This window comes from Solea senegalensis, linkage group LG10 (genome assembly GCF_019176455.1).
Source record: "Solea senegalensis isolate Sse05_10M linkage group LG10, IFAPA_SoseM_1, whole genome shotgun sequence".
NCBI lineage: Eukaryota > Metazoa > Chordata > Actinopteri > Pleuronectiformes > Soleidae > Solea > Solea senegalensis.
In genome coordinates this window covers 3,755,330-3,779,578 of record NC_058030.1, presented here as the reverse complement: position 1 = coordinate 3,779,578, position 24,249 = coordinate 3,755,330, and the positions used below count along the sequence as shown (strand labels likewise).

The 24,249-nt window shown below is 43.0% G+C and overlaps 2 protein-coding genes across 2 annotated transcripts; both read left to right on the top strand.

Moving 5' to 3' along the window:
- Positions 1-21: 21 nt before the first annotated feature.
- Positions 22-2,989, top strand: LOC122776007 (piggyBac transposable element-derived protein 4-like). The gene is made up of 2 exons (XM_044036304.1): positions 22-290; positions 906-2,989. The coding sequence occupies exons 1-2, from the start codon at positions 121-123 to the stop codon at positions 2,896-2,898; spliced, it is 2,163 nt and encodes a 720-aa protein (XP_043892239.1). The 5' UTR covers positions 22-120; the 3' UTR covers positions 2,899-2,989.
- A 4,395-nt stretch (positions 2,990-7,384) lies between these two features.
- Positions 7,385-24,216, top strand: snrkb (SNF related kinase b). Its single transcript, XM_044036394.1, has 5 exons — positions 7,385-7,642; positions 9,893-10,288; positions 10,377-10,771; positions 22,040-22,181; positions 22,939-24,216. The coding sequence occupies exons 2-5, from the start codon at positions 10,053-10,055 to the stop codon at positions 24,005-24,007; spliced, it is 1,842 nt and encodes a 613-aa protein (XP_043892329.1). The 5' UTR covers positions 7,385-7,642; positions 9,893-10,052; the 3' UTR covers positions 24,008-24,216.
- Positions 24,217-24,249: the final 33 nt, after the last annotated feature.

Genomic DNA, 24,249 nt, shown 5'->3' with positions numbered 1-24,249 from the left:
TCCCATAATGCCCCTCGGTTCCAGATACATTTGGAGCGCGCAGAGCGCACGCACGACAAGTTTGTTTTTGTGTCGCGCTCGGTTCGCTGTCTGTGTTTTGGCACATGTGGAAAAACCAACATGTCAGACGAAGAAGGACAGACGTGTTACACGATCGAGGTAGTGCTGGGAGACGATACCGAGAGCAACGTTAGTGTCTCTGACTCGTCGTCAGAGGATGAAGATCTTTTGTATCCTGACGACACGGAAGACACTCGTGATTTAGATTACGTTCCCCCGCCATCGTCAAGGTATGGAATGTCTTCTAAATGTCCTGTATGTAGAGATTGCATTGGTGTCAACACTTTAGTCTATGTAGGGCTAGCATCTTTGTCAGGGCACGATTCTGGCTTAGTTATTAGTCTGACGACATGGCACACATTCTGCATGTGTATATGTATATATACACATGTATAGCCATTCAGGAAATTAAGAATATATTGAATGAAACTTGAATATATAGAATGGAAGTATGAATATATGAAATGAAAGTATATGAAATACATCAAACAATTACAATTTCATAGAGGGACTAAAAACGTCCATCCTCAGGTGCCTACACACACACATATATATATATATATCTATATATATAGATATATATATATATACATATGTATGTATGTATATATATATGTGTGTATATATATATATATATATATATACATATATATATGTATATGTATATATATACATATACATATACATATACATATACATATACATACAGTACATACATACATACACCGGTGTGTGTGTGTTGACTTCCACAGCACAGTGTGTTTATTTGTACCAACTGTTTTTGCGTTTGTGTTGACAACCACTGAATGAATATATTTGTTTTTCTTCCACATTTGGGTTTGCAGTGATGATGAGGATGAGGATTGTGAGTCGCCCCTAACCAGTTTTCCAAGACCACCTCCAACAAGGCGGAAAACAAAAGCACGTCGTCATCGCTGCTCGCCGCCAGTAGATTTACAAACGTCACAGTCAACTCAAACAGAGCCATCAGCGTCTTCCGCCACCTCTCAGTGGAAGAAAGCGCGCTGCTCCACCCTGGTAGATGTACAACCCTCACAGTCACCTCAACCAGGCCCATCAGCACCTACTCCCACCTCTCAGCAGGAGAAAGCACGCTGCTCCACCCCAGAAGATGTACATCCCTCACTATCACCTCAATCAGGCTCATCAACAGCTACCCCCACCTCTCAGCGGAAGAGAGCACGCTCTCCGGGAAGTTCTACTCCATCTAGGAAATCGTCTAGAAAAAGGAGGTTGACATTTGCAGAGAATGGGGACGGGGACGGGGACAAGTGGCAAGACAGAGAGGAGGAGGACATCAAACCCACTCCTCTCAGATTTATGCCGGCCCAGAAACCTGGCCCCACATTTGACACCAGCACAGCATGGTCTCCACTCAGCCTCTTCCAGCTTTTCTTCTCTGCTTCTGTGGTCAAAACAATCATTGAAAACACAAATGCCAACGCTGCCAAAAGGAAGGAAGCTGGGTTGAAGTTCAAGTGGGAAGAGCTCACGGTGAAGGACTTTTACACATTTTTAGCCATCATTGTTTACACTGGCCTTGTGTCAGTCCACCACAGGGCAGATTACTGGAGGCAGCAATGGCCATACAACTTCTCCTTCCCCAAGGAAAAGATGTCCCGGGACCGCTTTGAGGCCATTTTGTGGTCACTTCATCTGAGTGACCCAAAGGAAGATGTAGAAAATGAAAAGAAAAGGAACACCGCCAACTACGACAGACTTTTCAAAATAAAGCCCTTGTACAACGAGATGGTGAGTGCCTGCAAAGCCAATTTCCAGCCCTATCAGAATCTGTCCATTGATGAGCGGATGGTTGCCAGCAAAGCGCGCATCAGCATGAAGCAGTATGTCAAGAACAAGCCCACAAAATGGGGTTACAAACTTTTTGTGCTGGCTGATTCATCTATAGGCTACACGTGGAATTTTAACGTGTACACAGACAAAACTGAGTCCCCCATGGTCCACAGTCTGAGTTACACAGCTGTGATGAACCTTATGGTTTTTCCTCTCCTCGGTAGTGGCTACACATTGTACACTGACCACTCTTACACAAGCCCCACTCTCTTCACAGATTTGTCCAAAAAGAACATTGGCTGTTGTGGGACTATCAAGAAACATCACAATGGCTTCCCACAGACCGAGACCAACGACCTGCCCAAAAAGGCAGAAAGGGGGGACATTCGTTGGATGAGGAATGGCAAACTCCTCTTCGTGAAGTGGATGGACACGAGAGAGGTTTCCATGTGCTCCACAGTGCATCGGTCCTACAGTGGGCAGACGGTGAAGAGAAGAGTGAAGGAGGCCGGCGTGTGGAAATTCAAATCCATACCTGTTCCGGACTGCGTCTTGGACTACAATAAGCACATGGGTGGTGTGGATTTGTCTGATGCGCTGATTGGATTTTACTCTGTCCGCCGAAAGACAATGAAGTGGTACAAGAGTTTTTTTTTCCACTTTATGGACATTGCCGTTGTCAACAGTTTCCTCTTACACACGGAGCTGTTCAAGTTCAGGAAGGACTCCACCCTGAAAAAGCCCCTCAGTCAGAAGATCTTCAGGGAGCATTTGGTGAAGAACATGATGGAGTTTGCTGGGGCATCCGTAGAGACGCCACCACGGCCCCGCACCACTTGCATGCCCTTATTCTATGACAACGGGGAGGGAAGGGCCAGGAAGCACTGCAAGAAGTGTCAAAATGATGGGATATCCAGGGTGAAGACAGCAGTGTATTGTAGGAAATGTAATGTTCCTCTCTGCCTCTCTTCAAAGAAGAACTGCTTCCAGCTGTGGCATGATGGAAAGAAAGATCGTTTGTAAATAAATGGACAATGTGTATCATGTGTTTTAGTAGTGTAAATAGCTGTTTTTCCACTTTGATAAAAAAAAATAAATCTGTTTGATTTTTCAATATTCAGTTCCTTTTTGAAATGTAAATAGGTCTGAAAAAAAATAAATCCATAAACTTTTGTATTTGGATGCATTGAACTAGAGCTGAAACGATGAATCGAGCTTTTTTCTTGATTAAAACAAGATTTGTGATCGTTTAAGCTTCTTAAATGTGACTATTTTCTCAGTTTCTTTGCTCATTTTGGTTTGTGGAAAAAACAAAAAAACAAGACATTTGAGAACATCATCATTTCCAGGTTGGATGAACACCAATCAACATTTTTTAAGGTTTTCTGATATTTTATGGACCAAACGATTAATCGATTATGAAAATAATCGTTAGTTGCAGCTCTCCATTGAACACCAGTAGTGAAATACAAATGAAATAAGTAGTTTGGTACATGAGGTTGTACATTTATCACAGGCTGACAAGTGATATTTACACCTGAATCTGCACCGGTTTCTATGCAAGTTTGATAAATGGGGGCCCATAAAACTTGGTCATTAATACATTACTTTAGAAATGCAGCATTTCTAGTAAATTCAGTTGAAGAAATTTGCACAATCAACTACTGCTTTTACTGCTCTATAATCTCTATGGTTCACCTTTACTTGACTTGATAAAGCAGCTACAATGAATAAGGAAACCAAAGTTTATTCATAATTTACCTCAATCAAAAGCTCAAACTGACATGGCACATTCATCTTGTATCCACTGGTCAGCCAGTAAATAATCAACATGTGTGATGAGTCGCTTTATCTTCTGTGGCGTAGTCTGTCACCACTGACCAGGGATGCAATGGTATGACAATTTATCTAATTTATCTAATATCAGGGTTGGTGAGGTTTGTTGGCATTGTCGGATTGCATCCATAATGTTGGATTACTCCCTGCTTATGGAATCCTTCAAGATTCTTCCTCTGAATTTCCAACACAATATCATTCAAAAATAATGATAATAATAATAACAGTTAAAAGTACACAGTTTAGAGTTCTCAACAGCTCAACTGCTTAGATTTCTGTCATGGCAACTTAAAAGCCTCCTAAGTCTTTGATGTAGTGTATTCATGAGCCGTGTGCCTTTACAACTAAATGTGAAGGCAAGCTGTGCTGGAGAAGTTTGCTCTGTGTTGAAAAGCTCTAGAGAAGAAGGCAACAACTAAAGAAGTCGGTTAAGCTACGCGTAGCACAGAAGAGTCAGGGAACGAGAATAGGTTGCCGGTTAAATAACTGCAGGGGAATGCAGCGATGCAACATTTTTAATACTAACTACCTAAAAAACACACACCGCCTACTCAGTACTCGATTAACCTATGGAGAAATAGGCTAATGAAAGAGAAGAGGTAACCAACCAAAAACAACAACTAACATCAAACCAACAAAGCTGGAAAATGAGCGCAGACTCAACAACCACAAAGTCATCACATCTTGGGCTGATCGCATTCGTCTACCCTCCTCCAGTCACTGTGTCCAACCTCATGATGTTCACATACGTAACCTCTTTGATTCACAATTACCGAGACAAGAGAGAGTCAAGGGATAAAGAGTTTTTCAGGCCCTTGGTTGAATTATCGCGACACTTTATTCATACCGTTGAATTACATATCATGGATCACATCAAGCCCATCCTGTCAGAGTGGGGGCGAAAAAAACAGCTGCTGTACAGTTGGACATCTGTGGAAAGTACCCGGTGTTTCTTTGGGGTAGATGAGGGACACATCCTGTCTAACATGGCAGATGTCCTTCCGTCTTGTTTCGCCCGCGCTTTAAGCGCTTCTCACGTGGACTGTAAGAGTTTGCGCCAGTTCACCAGGATGGTTGCCACAGACGCAGCGGCCAAAGTGAACAGCCGCATTGCCTTGGAAATGTGTTCAACACAAGTGCATCTCAAAAAGATCTCCAAGTGCAAGTGCATCGATTTCAAAACAATGGACACGCTCGTCAGTTTAGCTGCGGAAATAATAGAATGCATGCCCCTTGACCAGTGCAAGTGTTCGCCCCAGAAACGTGACAAGAGCAGCACCGCTCCCATACAGGCCGCCCATTTGTTACTACCACATGCAGTGACCATAAGGAAGAGTCTCTGTGACATCTCTTATTTCACTTCAGATGAAGCAGTGATGACAATCCTGACCGAGACTGATGCCACCCTGATCAATGGAGCTAATGACCAAGACGTGGACAACTCCATATACTGTGACGACGGCATGGACTTAACGTGGTCTCCTTCTGGAGATGATCAAGAAGATGCAGAAGACCCCGACATCTCAACACTTGCAGAGTCAGCAGCAATGTTGGAAAGCCATGTTGAAAACTACAAACTGCTCATCATGGTGGTGACGGAGCTTCTCATGTGTACCATGAAGAAGGCCCAGGCATCTTTGTGTCAAGCGGACTTCAAAAGGATTGTCCAGACTGTGTCAGAGAAGGCACTGCAACAGATCAAGCTTAAAGACATCTCCGCCAGCAAAGCTCTCAACAAGACCTGTGACGCTCTGTTCAGCGACCTGTCCCAAAGGTCTCACTCTGCCAAGATGCTTCTGGCGGAACTTCAGCGAGCTGACGATGTTGTCATCAAGGCCTTGAGGAGCCACCTGACGGCTCAGACAAAAAAGAGGAATGCTGTCGCCAGGATTTTCTCGAGCGCCGGTAGATCCATTAAGATGCGATTTCAGGACATTATCCACCATGGCCCCTACTTCAAATGGGGACACAATCCTGCTACCACCTCACCAACCCAGGACATACCATCTCATCATGAAGACACGTCCACTGGCCACAGACCACACGGTGATTCAGCAGCAGATACACAACAGACGTGAGTTACACTGGATTCACACGTCTGTCGTGGAGTAGGGGTGGAATGGAATATACATCACAACATCTGCATTAATAAATATCTCTGGCTCCTTCCAAGATAGCAAGCCACTTGGGTGTTGATGACCAGTTGACTTTTACAGATCAGTAAGAAAAATCAGGCCGTACCTAACCCAACAGGCTACCCAGCTCCTAGTACAGGCAATGGTAATCTCCTGCCTTGACTACTGCTAACACGCCTCCCGACCTGTGCTGTTAAAACCACTACAGATGGTCCAGAACGTTTGGCTCATTTAAAAAATCCGTCCCGTTAAGTATGCATGTCAAGTACGGTTCATGACGTAATGCCCATACCAACGGACAGATGGTAAAGGGACATAAATGGAGTATAAATGGGCCTTATGCCATTTACTTTTTCATTTGGTACGGGGTGAGTCAAGGTTCCACTCCATTGAAATGGCGAGAGTAAACACAGGAGGATGAGCCGGACTTTTCATTCTCCTGTGGGGTTATTTCAGATTACTTGTTACCTTTGGTGACAGCAGTAACCTGTGTTGGTAACATAAATTAAAGGTTTCTTCTTTGAAAAATAACCGTTCAATCACTCATTTATTCATCACTGTCCATGAATGTAGACAGACGGCTGCCTGTGATCTGTTTGTGGGTTGCCGTGGCAACCATGGTAAAGAATTCCAGCCTTTTTTTCCCCCAATACATGGTGCACCTTTTTTTGCAATTTCTAAAAATCTCAAATGTAACGTGTGCATGTGAACCACTAGGTGGCCTCATTGTGCTACTCCTGACATGAAACAAAGAGTCACGGTGATGGATGAGATCAGCTGTTGTGGTGGCTGCCGCGCGTGCAGACCATGTACAGTGCAATAGCTGCGTGGAATCGGAAACAACAAAACCTTGGCATGACTCTTAAGAGTCAAGAATGTGAGTGTGAGTGTGATGAAGGACGCAAACACAAACACAGCGACATTTACATGATAATAATCTAAGGATTGCGCAGGAAAGCTGTGGGAATTCCTCTCTCCGGACACTCTGAGCAAACTGTGGGTAAAAACGGAAACAGTTTTTTTTCTCTGCAGTATATCAAGGCCACATTACAATAGAAGAATGTTTGGAATGTAAATACAGCCTCAGTGACTCTGATCCCCAGACACTGTGCAGTACATTACATGAATGCACTCACTGTACATATATATGTATATATATATATATATATATATATATATATATATATATATATATATATATACACATATATATACTTTAATCTTCATTGACCCTGAGTGAGATTCAATCCTAATTTTCTAGATGTGAATATTTATTTGTGGTGTGAACAGTTCGATTTACTTATCTATTTCTAACTTTGTTGCCAGCACAATCCAGACATGTAACAGAAAAACTATAGACACAAGGAAGAGGAAGATTAATAATTGCTATTATTACTTTATGTAAATAAGTTGTACTTCTCCCCGCCCCCTTTTTGGAAATATGAATGTTTTCCTTTTTCATCTCTCAATCTCCAACACTCACGCATTCACTCGCTCATTCTCGTGTGAACGCGAGGCTCGTGGCCGCGGATGCTGCTGCTGCTGCTGCCGCGGGAGCGAGGCGGAATGCATTGACGTCACGATGGTGCACGCTCATACGCACGCGCGCCGTTCCACCGCTCCGTCGTGTGTGTGTGTGAGTGAGTGTGGTGGTTGGATCGAGGCAGTCATGAGGAAAGTGTGAGTGTGTGTGGAGTGTTGTGAAGCAGAGAGAGAGAGGGAGAGAGAGGGAGAGAGACATCGGCGCTGCGTGTTCCTGTGGAGGGACACACTCACGGAGCTTCTGCGCAACAATGGTAAGTTGACGCCGATGTTTGCTGCGTCTCAGCGGGTCTGTGTCACTGTGATGGTCGGACTGTGGCGTTGGTTTGACTGTGTGTGTGTGTGTGTGTGTGTGTGTGAGCTCAACTCTGTACTGCAGCTGAGGCCAAGTGCAGAACAGCTGACCATACACACACACACACACACACACACGAGATGACAGGAGATATTTGGGATATTGATCAATCATTTTAGCGTTTATGTCCTCGGTGTTCAGGCCTGTTAGTGTCCACCAGCGACAGTATCAGCAGCAGGAGCAGCAGGAGGAGGCTGCTGTTGTGTGTATTGGCAACAATAACACTGTTATGTAGTCATGAATAAATGATGATGAGGAAGATGATGATGATGTTGTCAGTGAAGCCTGGTTTCCATTATAAAAGTGGCACGATTATCCCTCCTGTCTACTCTCTGTTGTACCATTATGTTTAGTTTATACAGTTTATATATATGGTCAGGGCCGGCCCTGTGTATTTTGGTGCCCTGGGCGAGACAGGGATTTGGTGCCCCCCAGCTAGCGTTGCCAACTCCTCTGTAAGGAGGAGTTAAAAGTCTCTAGACGTAGCCAAATCGCTTGACTTGTGTATGTAATTGTAATGGACGCTGTAGGAGAGAGGAATAAGTTTGTGGACTTGACAAAAAGTGAGTTAAAAAAAACACCCTTAATGTGTTTACAGCTACAAATGAACTTTTCTTCTGTCGAATCTTGGTCGTTGGGGTTTTTTTTAAGTCACAATCAGAGTGTTGTTAACCATTCTGTGACCATCCGGTCGTCTCTGACACGATTTTACAACTCTTAGACCGTTTGCGATATCTAGAATATTGTCCAGGGTGTACCGTGCCTATGTCAGCTGAGATTGGACCCTCATGTGCAGGACAAAGCGGTAGAAGATGGATGGACGGACACTGGAAAGCAGAGAAATACAGAAATACAAGAGATTCACCTGCACGTCAGCTTCTCAGTATCATCATTTCCTAAAGGGTTGAATAACTACCAGATATGGAAAGTGAAAGTTATCTTGGAAAAAGGGGCAGAAAGAAGCACTCACTCACTGAACATTTCTTTTGTTCTAAAAAATTCTACAGCCATAAAATCAAAAATAAATCCATTTCCATTTCTACCCATATCGATATCAGGTTGTACCGATGTAGTTACAGTCATTTCTGTTTAGTGAAGCATTTATGTCATGACTTTTTTGAATTTTTCAAACATCCAATCCAGTGATTTTGGCCTGCATCGGAACATTAAAAGTATTTTACTGGATAATCCCCTTGAATTTAGATTTTCAAATTGCTAAATTTCTAAATGACTTTGTGCTACATGATGACAATGAAGTGCTTCGATCTTTTATTGAATGTTTCGTACATTTTCCACCGAATGTTCAACGTGAGCACGCGTTTACACTGAGATGAAGAGCAGGTGGTATGGGATCGTGGCGTATATTTTGTATAGAATTTCAAAATGTGCTTCCTTGAAAAAAAGATTCTATAAAAAGGTAAAAGAAATGAGTTTGTTTACAGTTTACAGTCTCAGTTTCGTTTGGATTTTTGACCCAGCTGACGCAGTTACTCCTGAGGATGATCTGATCATGACATCATCAGGTCTAATGACACCTTCTGACCCTCTTAAGCTAATCTCTCCCTCACTCTCTCTCTCTCAATCTCACACACACACACACACACAAACACACACCTCTCTATAATTGTGAGGACACTCTTAGATAAAGCATCCCCTTACCTTAACTTCAAGTTCTACCCTTCAAAAGGCCCGTTGGAGTCATAAGGACCTGCTAAAAACAATGGTTTTGGTTCCAATCTTGTCCTCACAACCTCCTAAAGACAAAACACGTATGCGCACACACACGTACGTGCATTATGGTTTCCAGTTACAGTATTGATTTGACGTACCATTTGTGCTGGATGGATGTTATTTGAGACGGAGACAAACACGAGCCTCCGTTCAATAAAAGAATATTTTACCGTCTGAATTTTCTGCTGTGCTATATTGTCGTACACAGTAATCGTCACTACTTAATTTAAAATTCTCTTTTCTGGGTCTTTAATAAAAGCCGTGAAACATCAGTCTGTCACCGGTCTTCAGGGCCTAAAAGGGTAACACATTAGCAGCAGCTGACCTCATCGAAAGCCCTTTTCCCTTTAGGCCAAAGGCTGAAATGATCAACACAGTCGTCTTGTCTCATTGTGTTGTCTCTTCTTTGTCCTGCCAGGCGACTCTCCACACCTCGACACCTTGACACAACAATTTCCCACCGGCTCTGTCTTTTTATACCTTTTTGTAAGGTAAAAAAGGCCCCAAGCCCCTGACGTCCTTCAATTTAATCCATCCTCCAGCGTACTCTCTTTCCAAGTTCTCACTTTGTCTCAATCATGGACTCCTGTGGAGAAATTATGGCTGCCCAGGATGGACTCCTCGCCCCCAGGTGCGGCCCCTGTCGCTCTGATCTCAGCGGACTGTACTATCTGGGTCGGACATTGGGAAGGGGTCACTTTGCGGTGGTTAAACTGGCTCGTCATGTCAACACTGGCCAACTGGTGGCTATCAAGATGATTGACAAGACAAAACTTGATGTCATGGCAACGAGTCACCTCTTACAGGAAGTGAGGTACTGTAACGAAATGATAGTAGTGAATTAAAAATCTGAAATTCCTACTTCTGTGCATGGTCTCACTATAATTATCAATTTGTTTCAGGTGCATGAGGCTTGTGCAGCATCCCAATGTGGTCCGACTCTACGAGGTCATTGACACACCCACCACCCTGCACCTGGTCATGGAGCTCGCTGAGGGGGGCGACCTTTACGACTACATCCTCCGCCACGAGGGAGGCGTGGCCGAGGGAACCGCCAAGCGCCACTTCGCGCAAATTGTGCGTGCTGTGGCGTACTGCCACCAGCTGCACGTGGTACACCGGGACTTGAAACCCGAGAATGTGGTGTTCTTTCCACAGCAGGGCGCCGTGAAGCTGACAGACTTTGGTTTCAGCAACTTATTCCAACCTGGGACAATGTTGGCCACCAGCTGTGGGTCGCTAGCGTACTCTGCCCCAGAGATTCTGCTGGGAGAAGAATATGATGCGCCAGCTGTCGGTGAGAAAAGTTTGATACTTCTTCCCTAACGTTGTGTAGCCTGACTAACCTGGGTAATGCTCCGTATGCTACTGGACAGACCAACCACCAATCAGACAAATGGTGGATCCAGATGATGTAGGCATGTCAACAAACATGTTTGTGGTAGTTTTCTATGAGAGATGGCTATCTACTAATGGTGTCTACTGACTTTTGCCTAGCCTGGCTAATGCCAGACCACATCTCACCTAGGCTAAGCAACAGCTGAATCCAAAGACAACTGCTCTTTGGCGTCCACAATGTTGGATGTGTACATCCAAGCCGGCCTCTTGCGTGCCAAGGGAAATAATCCATTCGGGATTGGTTAGCGGGCCACACGGTTGGTGTGGTGGTTTGCACTCTTGCCTTTGCAGCAAGAAGACCCGGGTTCGTGATCCGGTAGGAACAAGGGCCTTTTCGGCATGGTGTTTGCAAGTTCTCCCCGTGTGCGTGGGTTTTCTCCAGGTTCTCCGGTTTATTCCCACAGTCCAAATACATGCAGATATGGGGATTAGGTCAATTGGACACTCTTAAATTGACAGTAGGTGTGAGTGTGAGACTGGATGGTTGTTTGTCTCCATGTGGTCCATGGTGTACCCTGCATCTGGCACAGCGCCCCCAACCCTCATGTGGAGAATAAAGTGGTAGAAGATGAGTGAGTAAGTGATTGGTTGGCCTTTTTGTTGGCCAAAACTGTGTTGGCTGCAGAGCAAAGGTGTAGAAGCTGTTAAAAGGCCGAGTGTGTTTAGTTTTTCTAGCCTTGTAATAGAACTTTTATATGTTCTTTAGGCAAATGGCCTTGTTTTATGGAGGCGACCACCATGTTTCTACAACAGTCCAATCAGAATTAAAGGCTCTGCCCACATAAACCCAATTCATAAACACATGAAGAAGAAAGAGGAAATGGCAGAGAGTAAAAGAGATGATTGGAGAGAGTTGCAAAAGTTTCAAATTCCTCCTCTTGTATACAAAGGCCCCCATTCTTCTCCTAAGTGCTTGCGACCATCTGCATCTCTGCTAGGCTCCATTTATAGCCTCATGGAAATCAAAGTCTCCCAAGGCTCATGGGAGACTTTGACCAATCTTAGGGCAGTTTAAACAGAGAGAACATTGGCTGTTCTTTTAAACTGTGCTACCAAGTGTAGTCCTGTGTATGGGTGAAGCGTTTTTGGAGATTGACACATTGCCTCGGGTCTTCTGACACATTTGAAGTGCGTGTATCTGTCCACGATCATCTAGTTGGAGGAACTCCAGACAGGAAGACTCAATCCCAAAATGCTAGCATTTAAAAACGTGGAGATCTCGTCTCATTTTCCCTCAACGGAGCTATTTTTCTTGTGATTTATTGAACACTGTCATAGTTCTCCAGCATGTTGACAGATTTATTACAGTACGAAGAGGAATAAACAAAAAAAAAAATCACTCAACACAACGGTTCGAGGAAACGCAAGAGTGCTCTCTGTGAGTGGAACGTTTGCTTTGGTATGTTTGGTTAGGCTCTACAAGTGCATGGAAGACAGTGTACAAAAATAGCTGCACACACTTGTGTGTGTGTTCTTGTATGAGTATCAGTGTGAGGACCAAAAAGGCAGGTCTTCACATTCTATCACCGCCTTAAAGGGCTTTTTGAGGGTTAAGACTTGGTTTTAGGTTCAGGGTTAGAATTGGGTTTAGGTTTTGTTGGTATTTAGTTGTGATGCTTAAGGTTTGGTCAGTTTAGAGTGGTGGATAAAGTGGTAGAAGATGGATGGGATGGTTGAGGTTAGGGTAAGGGCCCAGAGAATGCATTATGTCTATGAGTGTCCTCACTATGAATCCTGTGTGGGCTCTGGTTCCATATGTGGAGCGTCTGTGTGGAAAGATTTGGCCCCTTGACCCAATGTATCCACTCCTGAATATCTATTGTATGTGTGTGTGTGTGTGTGTGTATGTGTATCTGCTGAGTATGCATTTGCTGTATCACTGTGTGTGTGTGTGTGCATTCATGTAGGATTAGTGTGTATCTGGGTCAGTCCAAGGAAGACAGACAACTGGGCAAATTCTGCAGTGGAACCAAACACTGCAGCTCAGCACCACTGCATAGTGTTAGTGTGTGTGTGTGTGTGTTATAATAAGAGAGGGACAGAGAGGACATGATCATTTACCCACAGTAAAGGCGGCGAGTCTGTTTTGTTTGGAATAATCTGTCGTACAAGCTGAGACAGGCTGGTAAATTGTCAGAATTCTACGTCATAGAAACAGAGAGACAACTGAGTCATTTGCTCTCCTGTCTCGGGGAGAGAGAGAGAGAGAGAGAGGGGGAGGTTGGTGGTCTTATCTTCTAAGCGGGTCTGAGCTGGGTTATTTGTTTTGTTGGGAAATATTAGGGCACTTTTTGTTTATTATTCGCGTTTGTTTCTGTCCAAAGACGGCCTTTGGTAAGAAGGAGTCGCAGATGGGTCAAAGCCAGTGAAAGTGAATGTTTTTTGAAGTGCGAGTGTATGAGCTACTGACGGACAGACGTGGAAGTACAGACATCAGCCACTTTTTAAAAGGCTGGCCTGATAAAAATCAATGCAATGAGGTTTGTGTCGAAAATGAGTGTTTTCAGCTCATGGGGATGCAGCAAAAGCTGGTCCACTGCTGCCTTGGACCTGGACACAGGATCGGAAACAGCAAAGTCACACAGTAACTCATTTGAACTTACAGATGGAGGCAGCTGTGGATCAGTGGCTGCTGTGTTTCCATGGCGTTAATGGGCTTTGGTGTCGGGGATGTGAGCGGTTTATGAAGAGACACAAACTTGAGTTTCTTGTTGGACAAAGTTATGACATTGGAATAGATTTTATGAGAAAAGAAAATGTGAAACTTCCCTGTTAAAAAGAAAGTAAAATCTTTGTGTTTTCTTGTTTTCATAAAAATACCCCTAGTAACACGATAGCACTGAAGAAACATTGCTCGCTCCAGAACTTCACAATGACTCAAGAGTTACATTAGTTCCTTCTTCTTCTTTATTCTTCAATGTCAGTTCCTGTTTCTAAAAGTGTCCCCTCGAAGGACGTCCATTTAAACCCCTGTCATGTGTGTTATCTTTTTTTTTTCTTCTTCTTCTTCGTCTTCTTCTCTATCTCATCATGGTTATGTCATCACTAAAATAGAAATGTACATATCCTGCACATGTGTGTGTGTGTGTGTGAGAGACAATCTTGAGCCGCACAGTCAGTTATGTCTTCTCTCACACACACACACACACACACACACACACACACACACTGCTGCTCTCGTTGCTATTTCTGTCTTGAAAAAACCCTTCATTTCTTAACCCTAACGCTGGTTAGGCTGTCAATTAGAGACCTTGTCAGGGACAGTAGTCCTCATGGAGACCAAAATCTGGTCCCAATGAGGTCAAATTAAGCAATGTTTCTCTGGCATGTTTTTGAAATTATCGCACATATTTTTTCCTGTCATGTCGAGGTGCAACTAATGATTATTATCATTAACTGAGTACTTGTTTGGTCCATAAAATGTCAGAAAATTATGAAAAATGACGATTGGTGTTTCCCACACTTAATCTCGACAAACCACAAATGTTTCAGTTTTAAAGGAGTTCTTTGTCAAATGGAGCAAAAGAAACCAGAAAATATTCACATTTAAGAAACCCACACAAACAACAAGCAAATTAGTGATCGATTAATAATCAATTAATTGAGTAATTAGTTTAGGTTAATGTTGGAATTAGACATGATCTGGTTAAGGCTTTGTTTCAAATGCGTGGAAGTCAACGCCGTGTCCTCAGAAGAATAACTCATTGTGTAAACCTGTGTGTTTAATGATAGTCCTGTGATGTAAAGAAGAGACAAGAATGTCCTCGGGGGCCTTTCCGCCATATAATAACATAACATGTGTCCAGTACTGTATGCACACACGTTGTTGAAGACGTCATTTTCGCTCAGTGGAAGTTCATTCACCGTCACTCCCAATACTACATTTAAACGTCTCTTTTTCAATAATAAACACACAGCATTTAGTGAATGTTCCATAAAACCTCAGTGAGTGGTGTGTGTGTGTGTGTGTGTGTTTCACAGATACTGTAAAGTCTCTCAGGTGTCAGTGACACACCTTTATTTACACCATGCAGGTGTAAATAGTGTTGAATGTGGTTGTGACCTTTGGCTGTAATTGAAATATTCACTCAGAAAAGTCCTTACCGTTGATAGCAGTAGTGACGTTTAGGGGATTTATGTTGTTGTTTTGTTGTAATTGACTTTGTTGGAGTAAAACCTTAAAAAACCTAAAGTTTCCTTCAATGTAAACATCGAAAAAATCAATAATATTAACACATAATGACGCCACTGTTTGTAACCCGTGCATTGTCATGAAGTCTGAGGCCGTTTAAAAATGTTTATTTTAGAATACGGACTTTTCTATGTCTCCTCTTTGGCCGCCGACATCACACTCACCTCTCATGTCTCCGCTCCAGGGTCGGCGGTTGTTTTGGTGTGCAGCACATTTTTAAAAGCCGTTCTATTTTAAATCAAGAAGTGGCTCCAAAACCAGAAAGCTTTTTTTTCCTCAGACAAAACCCCTTTGTCAGTGTTTTCATACCACCCTGAACGCCACAGGACTGTTTATATCAACAAAGACTTTTTCCAAAGCGTCTGAGAAGCCCACATTCTGCACACCACCATGAGGCATGTCGGAAATTAGAACAGCACAAAAGAACAAATTTGCTGTCTTAGCAACCAAGTCCAAAAACAGACTCACACACTGTTTTCAAATCAGCCTCTGGTACACAGCGAGTCCTCATGAGGAAAGGTCTTCTGAAGACAACAGAGAGGACATGAACGTGTCAACATTAAAACTTAGACTTAACGTAATCAAGTTCATTTATGGCGTGTTTCCACTAGCATAGTACCAGTACTAGGCACTTTTTCAAGTGCACTGAGCCTGCCAGCCACTGATTGGTCAGAGTGCCATCACAGGAAGAGACGCCATGGTTTCATGGTTAAAAACCTCCTAATCGCTGCAAACGAGCCAATCAAAATATCTCCTCACTGACGCTCTCGTCAGCCGCACTGTTTCAGACCAAAACCACACCCCCACAACGTGGACTGTGTTGTGATTGGCCAGCCAACGAGAGCTTTCCCACTGTCCATCTCAGCAGCTACAACGAGAGTAGTTCTTCTTCTTCTGCGGTTGAATGTACGCAACCGGATGTGCCCGGACTAGTGCCCGCACCAGGAGGCGCTACGGTGGTGAGGATTTCTGATGACGACATCAAATCAAGGAAGTGCCGATCCGCTTCGCAGAGCCCAGGAAAACAATACAACACTATTTTCTCAGCAGTGGCTGAACTGTTTGTTCTGAAACTTAAGGGTTTCATAAACGAGGTAATGACGCAGATACACAAACGCAGCGTTAATTGGAGCTTCCGGTCTATGTGGCCTTTAACAATCCTAAAAATGTGCGTTAATCTCCAAAAATTACCAGGGAAATATCTAAAATCGCAATATTTAACAGAGGAGTCTGGTGTATTTAGCGACAGCACTGCTGATCGCGACCTGCGAGCAGCGTCACAATGAGGCTGAAGCGGCTGAAGGAAGTACGCTGCTGTTCCAATTGCGATGATCGTACTTGTGTACTCCTGTTCTCGGCAAGTATGTACTCCAGTCGTACTGCGAGTACATCCTTGCATACTTGGGTATTGAGAAACGACCAAGGACTGACATGCTAACCACTAGCCCCTAGCTAAAGTTCCTTTAATCTATGACGAACTAGAAAACACCTAATATCGCCACCTAGTGTGGCGGAGGTGGACACACTTCATTCAACACATCCGCCCGAGCTTTGACAAGAGCGTCATGGAAAATGTAGGATCGGGCGTTTTCTGTGTCTCATCCTCTCATGTCTGTTTTTAGAACCAAGGTTTCCAAATATTTAAAAGAACAAGATTACGTGTTTTACATTAACAATCAATGTTTCACTGATTCACGGTCGCAAAAATAGAAACGATGACGCTTTAATAAAAAAAAAAGCTTCATCAGGATCTTCAGCTTTCATCAGGACAAACTTGGCTTCTAAACAGACTAAATTTGTCAGCGTCTATTGAACACATCCTGTCTTAAAGAGGCAGCTGCGGTTCTGTTCCGTGTGTTTATGTGAACTTGAAGGACCTTTTTGGAACGGTGCTGCATTGCTGACCCTTTGTGACGCACTCGCGCTTGGAATAAGTACTTAAAAGGAGGTGGGCCCTGAAACAAGGTCAGCGCTGTTCTGCAGAGCCACATCATTTATGCTGCTCATCCTGGCAGGAACTTTTTATCTCAACACTCTGGACCTGGACCTGGTCTTCTTTGCTTTATACACATTCTGGATCATTCTCTTTGGCGGAGCCATTCACTTCCATTATGCTGAAAGTGATGATACTTAATTATTAATCAATATTATCCAAAAAAAAAAAAAAGCAGAACTATGCAGGATTTTGACCCTAAATTGTAAGTTAAATATCTTGTTGCGGGGAGATTGGGGGCTGTCTCCACTGCCCCCTACTGTCTGTTAGTGGAAAACCAGTAACCAATCAGCAGGCAGCTTCCTAAGGCCCTTGATAATATTGACACAAATCTTATTCCATAATAAGCAACACACGAAAGTCAGTTCTTCTGTATTTACGTTTGTTAAACTCTAACCGCTAAACAAGGAGACAAGTTTGTCTTCATGTCCTTCATCATTATTGAGTGAAAACCACAGTAACACAGAGGAACGAAGTGCCCGTGTGTTGCGTTAGAAACACAACAATCACTTAACAGTTTCTCTATATTATCACTTATTTGTACTTTTTAAAAATATTTACATCACATTTGTAAAAGCAGTTTAAATTTAACCTATTTTACTCTTATGTTTTACAACAAAAACACCTGAAATGACAGTGTGAATTGACGCAACCTAAGCATAAATGCGACAGATAACTCTGTATTTTTGTCATGTATCCGTTTGTGTGTATTTGTGTGTGTGAACATGTGAGTGTGTGTCCTTGTGCTGGTGGGAATGTGTGATATTCCCCAGTGAACAGAGAAAAGCTCACTCCCAGTGGTGAACGGTGGCTTCTCCTCTTTGTTGCATAACTCGAGATTGAGCCAGAGTGTGTGTGTGTGTGTGTGTGTGTGTTCCCTTTGTAAGGCAAGAACTGAGGGCTGTTGTTTGCACCATCATGAGTATAATGTGGGACAGCAGCTGAATGGTTTTCACACATGTGAGAATCTCTCCATAGATGGTGGGTTGCGTTGAGACGCACGCACACATTCTGTAAAATATCTAATTGTTGTTTTTCTACAACATATATATACAGTTATAAGAGTTTTTACAGAGTGCCAGGTTAATGTAAGCAAAAATAAGACATCAGAAAAACAAACAAAGGTAACAATAACAAGGATTAAAAGTACGACAAAAAATGGTAATAAGAGATTAAAATAAATGGGACGTTTTAAGACAAAAGTGTAGAGGCGTAAAATAATAAACGATTATATATAAAAAGGGTCAGGATAAATAAATTAGCATAAACAAAAAAACATGAAAACAAATTTCAGAACCCAGGTTTTGGTTAATTGTGTCCTCAATCTGTTATAAATAACTACATATAAAAGAATACATAAGCCATTATAAAAGGCACTTTAAGGCGATTAATAATTATCAGCATAGGTTATAGCCAGTAACTGGTGTGTGTCTGTGTAGTGCTGTGAAGCAGTGTTTCTCGTCGTATCCACAACAAGACATTTCACCATCACAATGACTCTGCAGCTGTTAAATTAGGGTAAGTCCTGAATAGTTCACTGCACAAATGTCACGGAGACAAGACAGTAACGTAACTTCACAGACATTCAAACGCACGGTGCAGTGTAACGCTGAGAGAAATACGACACCGTCTTCCATTTGTATTGATCTCCTATAAGCTTTGCTTTCATCACGTCATGTGACTTTCCTGCATGCTGGGAAAAAAAACGAAAATCGAATGTCACGAAGAGAGGCGACGCTACTGTTTTCAAAACACTGCGGAGGAAAGCAATGTCCTGATATTATGTACACAGGTGTGTTTATTATGACACGACACGACTGAGGGAAACATGCTGGTTTCCCTGTCGTTACCGACAGTTAACCCTCTCTCCTGCTATTTCTCCCACGCCTGTTAAAACGTATATACAGAGGTTATAAGAATATATGTGCAATATTTCTTATATCCTTTTTTCCCCAGCACAACCTATAGGCAATCTGATGAAAGTTGTAATTTCTTTTTAATTTTCACCAACTATATATAAAACACACCTGAGCAACAAAAAGAACTCACAATTTTTTAAAATCCAATTGAATTTGTGAAATTTGGAAATACGTCACAGCTCAAAGTTCGCTCGGATCGTTTTTAGGAACACAAGGAAAACACGAGTAAAACATGAGGAAAATACGAGTAAAACATGAGGAAAACACAAGGAAAACACAAGTAAAACATGGAGGAAAACCGGGTAAAACATGAGGAAAATACGGAAGTAAAACATAGGCAGAGGGAAACACAAAGTAAAAATATGAGGAAAACACAAGTAAAAACATGAGAGAAATACAGGTAAAACATGAGGAAAAACACAAGTAAAACATGGAGGAAAACACAAGTAAAATATAGAGGAAAACACAAGTAAAACAGTAAAACATGGAGGAAAACAAGTAAAACATGGAAAACACAGGTAAAAACATGAGGAAAATACGAGTAAAACATGGAGGAAAACACGGAGGAAACACAAGTAAAATATGAGGAAAACACAAGTAAAACATGAGGAAAATACGAGTAAAACATGAGTAAAACATGAGGAAAATACAAGTAAAACATGGTGGAAAACACAAGTAAAATATGAGGAAAACACAAGTAAAACACGAGTAAAACATGGAGGAAAACACAAGTAAAAACATGGAGAAAACACAGGTAAAACATGAGGAAAAAACATGGAGAAAACAGGAGAAACACAAGTAAAATATGAGAAAACACAAGTAAAACATGAAATCTACAGTAAAACATGGGTAAAACAAGGAAAACACAAAATTAAAACATGGAAAAACACAAGTAAAATGAGGAAAACACAAGTAAAACACGAGGAAAACATGGAGGAAAACACAAGTAAAACATGAGGAAAATATGAGTAAAACATGGAGGAAAACACAAGTAAAATATGAGGAAAACACAAGTAAAACACAAGTAGAACATGGAGGAAAACACAAGTAGAACATGGAGAAAAGAAACACAAGTAAAAATATAGAAGGAAAACACAAGTAAACACAAGTAGAACATGGAGGAAAACACAAGTAAAACATGAGGAAAACACGAGGAAAACACATGAAGGAAACACATGAAGAAAACATGAGAAATAAAGTCACAGTGACTTTTGCATGATTTGATGTGATGGGCTAACACAAAAAAAAAACTTTACACAACACACACACACAAACTACGAGCATGCAGTGCTTTCATTGCAGGAAAGACAGAAAGAAACACAAAATGGAAAGAAAGATAATTCTGAGAATAGAACAAACACAACAGGCCCTCTGTTTGTTGTCCGACACTCGTGCATGTGTGCGTGTGTGTCCCTGTGTATCTGTGTGTGTGTGTGTGTGTGTGTGTGTTCTGGATTCAGACTGTGCTGAACTCACATGGACTCTGTCTCTCTGCATCTGCATGAGAGAACAGAGGTGGGGGAGGTGAAGGGAAGGGCAAGAAGGGGAAGGGGAAAGAGGAGGAGAGAGAGAGAAGCTTACTATCATCACTGTCAGTCAGCACCAGGATATGTGTGTGTGTGTGTGTGTGTGTGTGTGTGTGTGTGTGTGTGTGTGGTATTGCTTATGTTGTGGGGACCATTATGGGGACACCGATCAAGTCCCCATAACTTAAATGACAGGTTAGGATTAGGTTAGTAGTAGTAGTAGTAGTAGTAGTAGTAGTTATTATGGTTAAGGGTTAGTTTAAGTCTTCAGGAAATGTCCTCTGAAGTCATGGAAACCAGTGTGTGTGTGTGTGTGTCACATGTAAAAATCCAGCTGTTACTCATGCACTTCCCTCTCTCTTGTTTTCCTTCACTGTAACGTGGACAATAATAAAAAAGCTTAAATGTTTATTATGTCTGTTCATTCAAGGTTTGAAAAGTGCTTGAATTTTGAAAGAAGTGCTTGAAAGTGCTGCATTTCTTTCATCACAAGAAGCTAATGCTTTGCTTCAGAGATGTGAATAGCCACATTTGGGGTACATGTATTATTTTTGGATGAAGCTTTATTCTTTACGGGAGACGCTGAGAGACCTTGAGTGTTTCTATAACAAGGACATAATAAGGACAGATATTGTAACATTGAGAAGTGAATGCCAACTGCCAATGCCCGGCCCTGAAAGTGCCTTTGAAATGATCAGTAACACCGAAAATGTCCTGTCGACTAAGGCTGAACAATTCATCGCAATGTGGCCTATTGCAATTTTCAAATATCACACAGTAATCATTTTAAATGTGTTATTCCAAAGGTAAAATCTGAATAATTATGCACCTTCATTTAAATAAAATCTTTTAGCCCTACAGCCAATCCCAAATTAAATTAAAAACTGACAAATGTTTTTTCAAAATTTGTAAAACAAAACAACAGTTGACCAAACTGCTGTAAAGTAATAAATGTTAAAGTGCTGACAAAGACATAATTAACCCACATTTCTCTGTAATAACTAAAACTTAAAGTGAAAAAACAAAAACACATAAAAACCCACAGCAACAGACAGGACTGACAATGAAGCAGCACAGAGATTAAATACACTGTGGCGTAGGCGGGGCCAATCAAACACAGGTGAGACTAACGAGGCACAGGTGAAACACATTAGGGCGGAGCTGGCAATCACCAGGGAAGACAGGACAGGAAGCAAAACTGGAAAAGAAACACTTCTGAAAAACCAGAAGGACAATGTAAAGAAAACAGATGCAACACAAAAGGCGTCGTGACAGTAAAATGAACAAAAGTAAATAAGCAAAAGACAACAACATCTCACACACACACGAGTGCAGGGCAACTCAAACTGTGTCAAATGCACACGGTGAGTCTTTTAAGTGAGATTAACGAGGGCCAGGAACGATGGCGCTCACAGCAGATAATCTGAGAGCAGAGGGACTCGTTGCTATTTTGGGGCCTGATAAGAGGAGAGGTTATTACATGCTAATGTCTCTCTGTCTGTCTCTGTCTGTCTGTGTGTGTGTGTGTGTGTTCCAGATATCTGGTCTCTGGGGGTGATCCTCTACATGCTGGTGTGTGGAGTTCCTCCCTTTCAGGAAACCAACGACAGCGAGACCCTGGTGATGATTCTGGACTGTCGTTACTCTGTCCCTGAACACGTCTCCAGCGGCTGCAGAGAGTGAGTGTTGACGAATTAAAAAAGAAGCCAGGGTCATGTCCTGTCTGAGCACAACAGAAGAGCCAAAGAAGAACACGTCGAGAAAATGTCGTTTTATCATAATTTAATCCATCATCCAAGGGCGTGTTCTCCCTGCTGACCTTAAAAATCATCCCATTAATGTTGATAATAATTAAAATAATGACCTTGTTGTCTGGTCCAGTCTGCTGCTAATGCAGCGAAAACTGCCTCTGCATGAAAGTACATGTCTTAAATAAGCTGTTTGGACCAATTGTCAAACAAACCTATCATTGTGAGGACATTTGGACCTTGTGGGGACATTTTGGCCTGGTCCACACAACTCTTAACAGGCTTTCTGAGGATTAAGGACCTGGTTTTAGGGTTAGAGTAAAGGTTGGGATTAGGCATTATTTGTGATTGTTATGGTTAGGGTAAGGGGCTAGGGAAGGAATTATTTCTGTGTGTGTGTAGCTTGTTAGGACCAGTAGTCCTCATGGAGACCAAAACCTTGACATGATGAGGCAGAACCTAATTTCTGAGGAAGTGGTTAAGTTTAGTGCTAAGATTTGAATAGTGGTTAGGTTAAGGGTTAGGGTTAGACATTAACAGCATTAATGTTGACCTGTTATACTTCTGCTATTACATTGTAATAAGTTTTGTTGTTGTTTTATCACCCAGCGCTGTTTTCTATGTCAAATCAGTTTCTATGACAAATATCATTGTGTCATCTTCATACAGTCTGTCTTTTCCCCTTCAGCCTGATCTCGAGCATGCTCCAGAAGGATCCCTGTCGCCGTGCCTCACTGGACGATATCGAGGCTCACAACTGGCTCCAAGGTTTGGAGAATGTGCTGCTCAGCCCAGAGGCTCCGCCCCACTGGCTCTCAGGGGCGTTGTCGCTCAGCGCTCCCCTCTCAGGAGCGCCAGAAAGCGGGGACCTGCTGGCCGCAAAGCCCCGCCCTCTGAAGTCTTTTCCCGGGCCGTGGCAGCCGAGTCTCAGCCTCACCCTCCGTCCACCTCCTGTGGAGGAGCCCACTGTCCCCAAGAACGTGCCTGCTCTTCAGCAGATCTGTGAGGAGGAGGACGAGGAGGAGGACGAGGAGAAAGAGGAGGGTAGTTTGGACGAAGGAGAAAGTCTGGCATCTCCGTTCGCAGCAGAACCGGAGAAGGAAGCTGAGGAGATGCTTGACGGAGCAGAAGATCGAGTCTGCAGAGAACAATGCGAGAGAGAGAAGAAGTGTGGAAGCTCAGTGGAGATGATAGAGGAGGAGGAGGAGGACGAGGACGAGGCAGAGACGGAGATGGAATTAGAGATTAAAGACAGTGGGAGTGTAATTGCGTACCAGCCGACGAGTCACGTAGACAAATCAGTCAGTCAGACCCCTGAAGTCCCATCATGGTCTCTGCCCGGCCTGGTCCCGTGTTGTCAGGGGCAACCGGACAACCAGACAACAGCAGAGGAAGGAAAGGACGAGGAGGTGGAACCCAACAACAACACCAACAAACCTCCCTCCCCCCTCCCTGCGTCCGCTGCCCGACTCAGCCTGAACTGCAAAGACGCAGGAAGCGAGGGAGCGCGGGAAGAAGCGACAAAGGAAGGGGTAAAGGACGACCTCCTAACAGACAGATCGCCCCCCCACAATGCACTTGGGACCCGCGACGAGGCAACACCCAGGGTGGAGCCGGGGAAGCGGCACAGCATAAAGCTGCGCGAGAGACTCTTTCAGTTCCCCCTGTGCGAGAAAGCTCTGGCCCTCAACATACCGACACACAACAAGCCCAAGATCCTGCCGCTGGCTCAGTACAACTGCTGCCGTGTGCTGTGAGTGGAACCCTGTGAGTTTCCTGCTGCAGAGACCTTGAGACGTGAAAGCCTGAAACCACCAAGTGTACAGGAACGGGACGTGTTATATTGTTGCACTCATGTACGAAGGGATGGTTTAGGGTGTTTTTTTGTCCCCAGTGTGGTTGTATGTCTCCTTTTCACTGGGAACCAGCCTAGAACATGGACAGTTGTTAGTGGGGGACACAAGGGACAAACAGATTTTAGCCATTTAACAAAAGGCTC

Coding starts and splice junctions, on each gene's coding strand:
- LOC122776007 (XM_044036304.1), top strand. CDS start 121: ATGTCAGACGAAGAAGGACAGACGTGTTACACGATCGAGGTAGTGCTG. Junction 291..905: donor GTTCCCCCGCCATCGTCAAG/GTATGGAATGTC, acceptor TTGGGTTTGCAG/TGATGATGAGGATGAGGATT.
- snrkb (XM_044036394.1), top strand. CDS start 10,053: ATGGACTCCTGTGGAGAAATTATGGCTGCCCAGGATGGACTCCTCGCC. Junction 10,772..22,039: donor ATATGATGCGCCAGCTGTCG/GTGAGAAAAGTT, acceptor TGTGTGTTCCAG/ATATCTGGTCTCTGGGGGTG. Junction 22,182..22,938: donor GTCTCCAGCGGCTGCAGAGA/GTGAGTGTTGAC, acceptor TTTCCCCTTCAG/CCTGATCTCGAGCATGCTCC.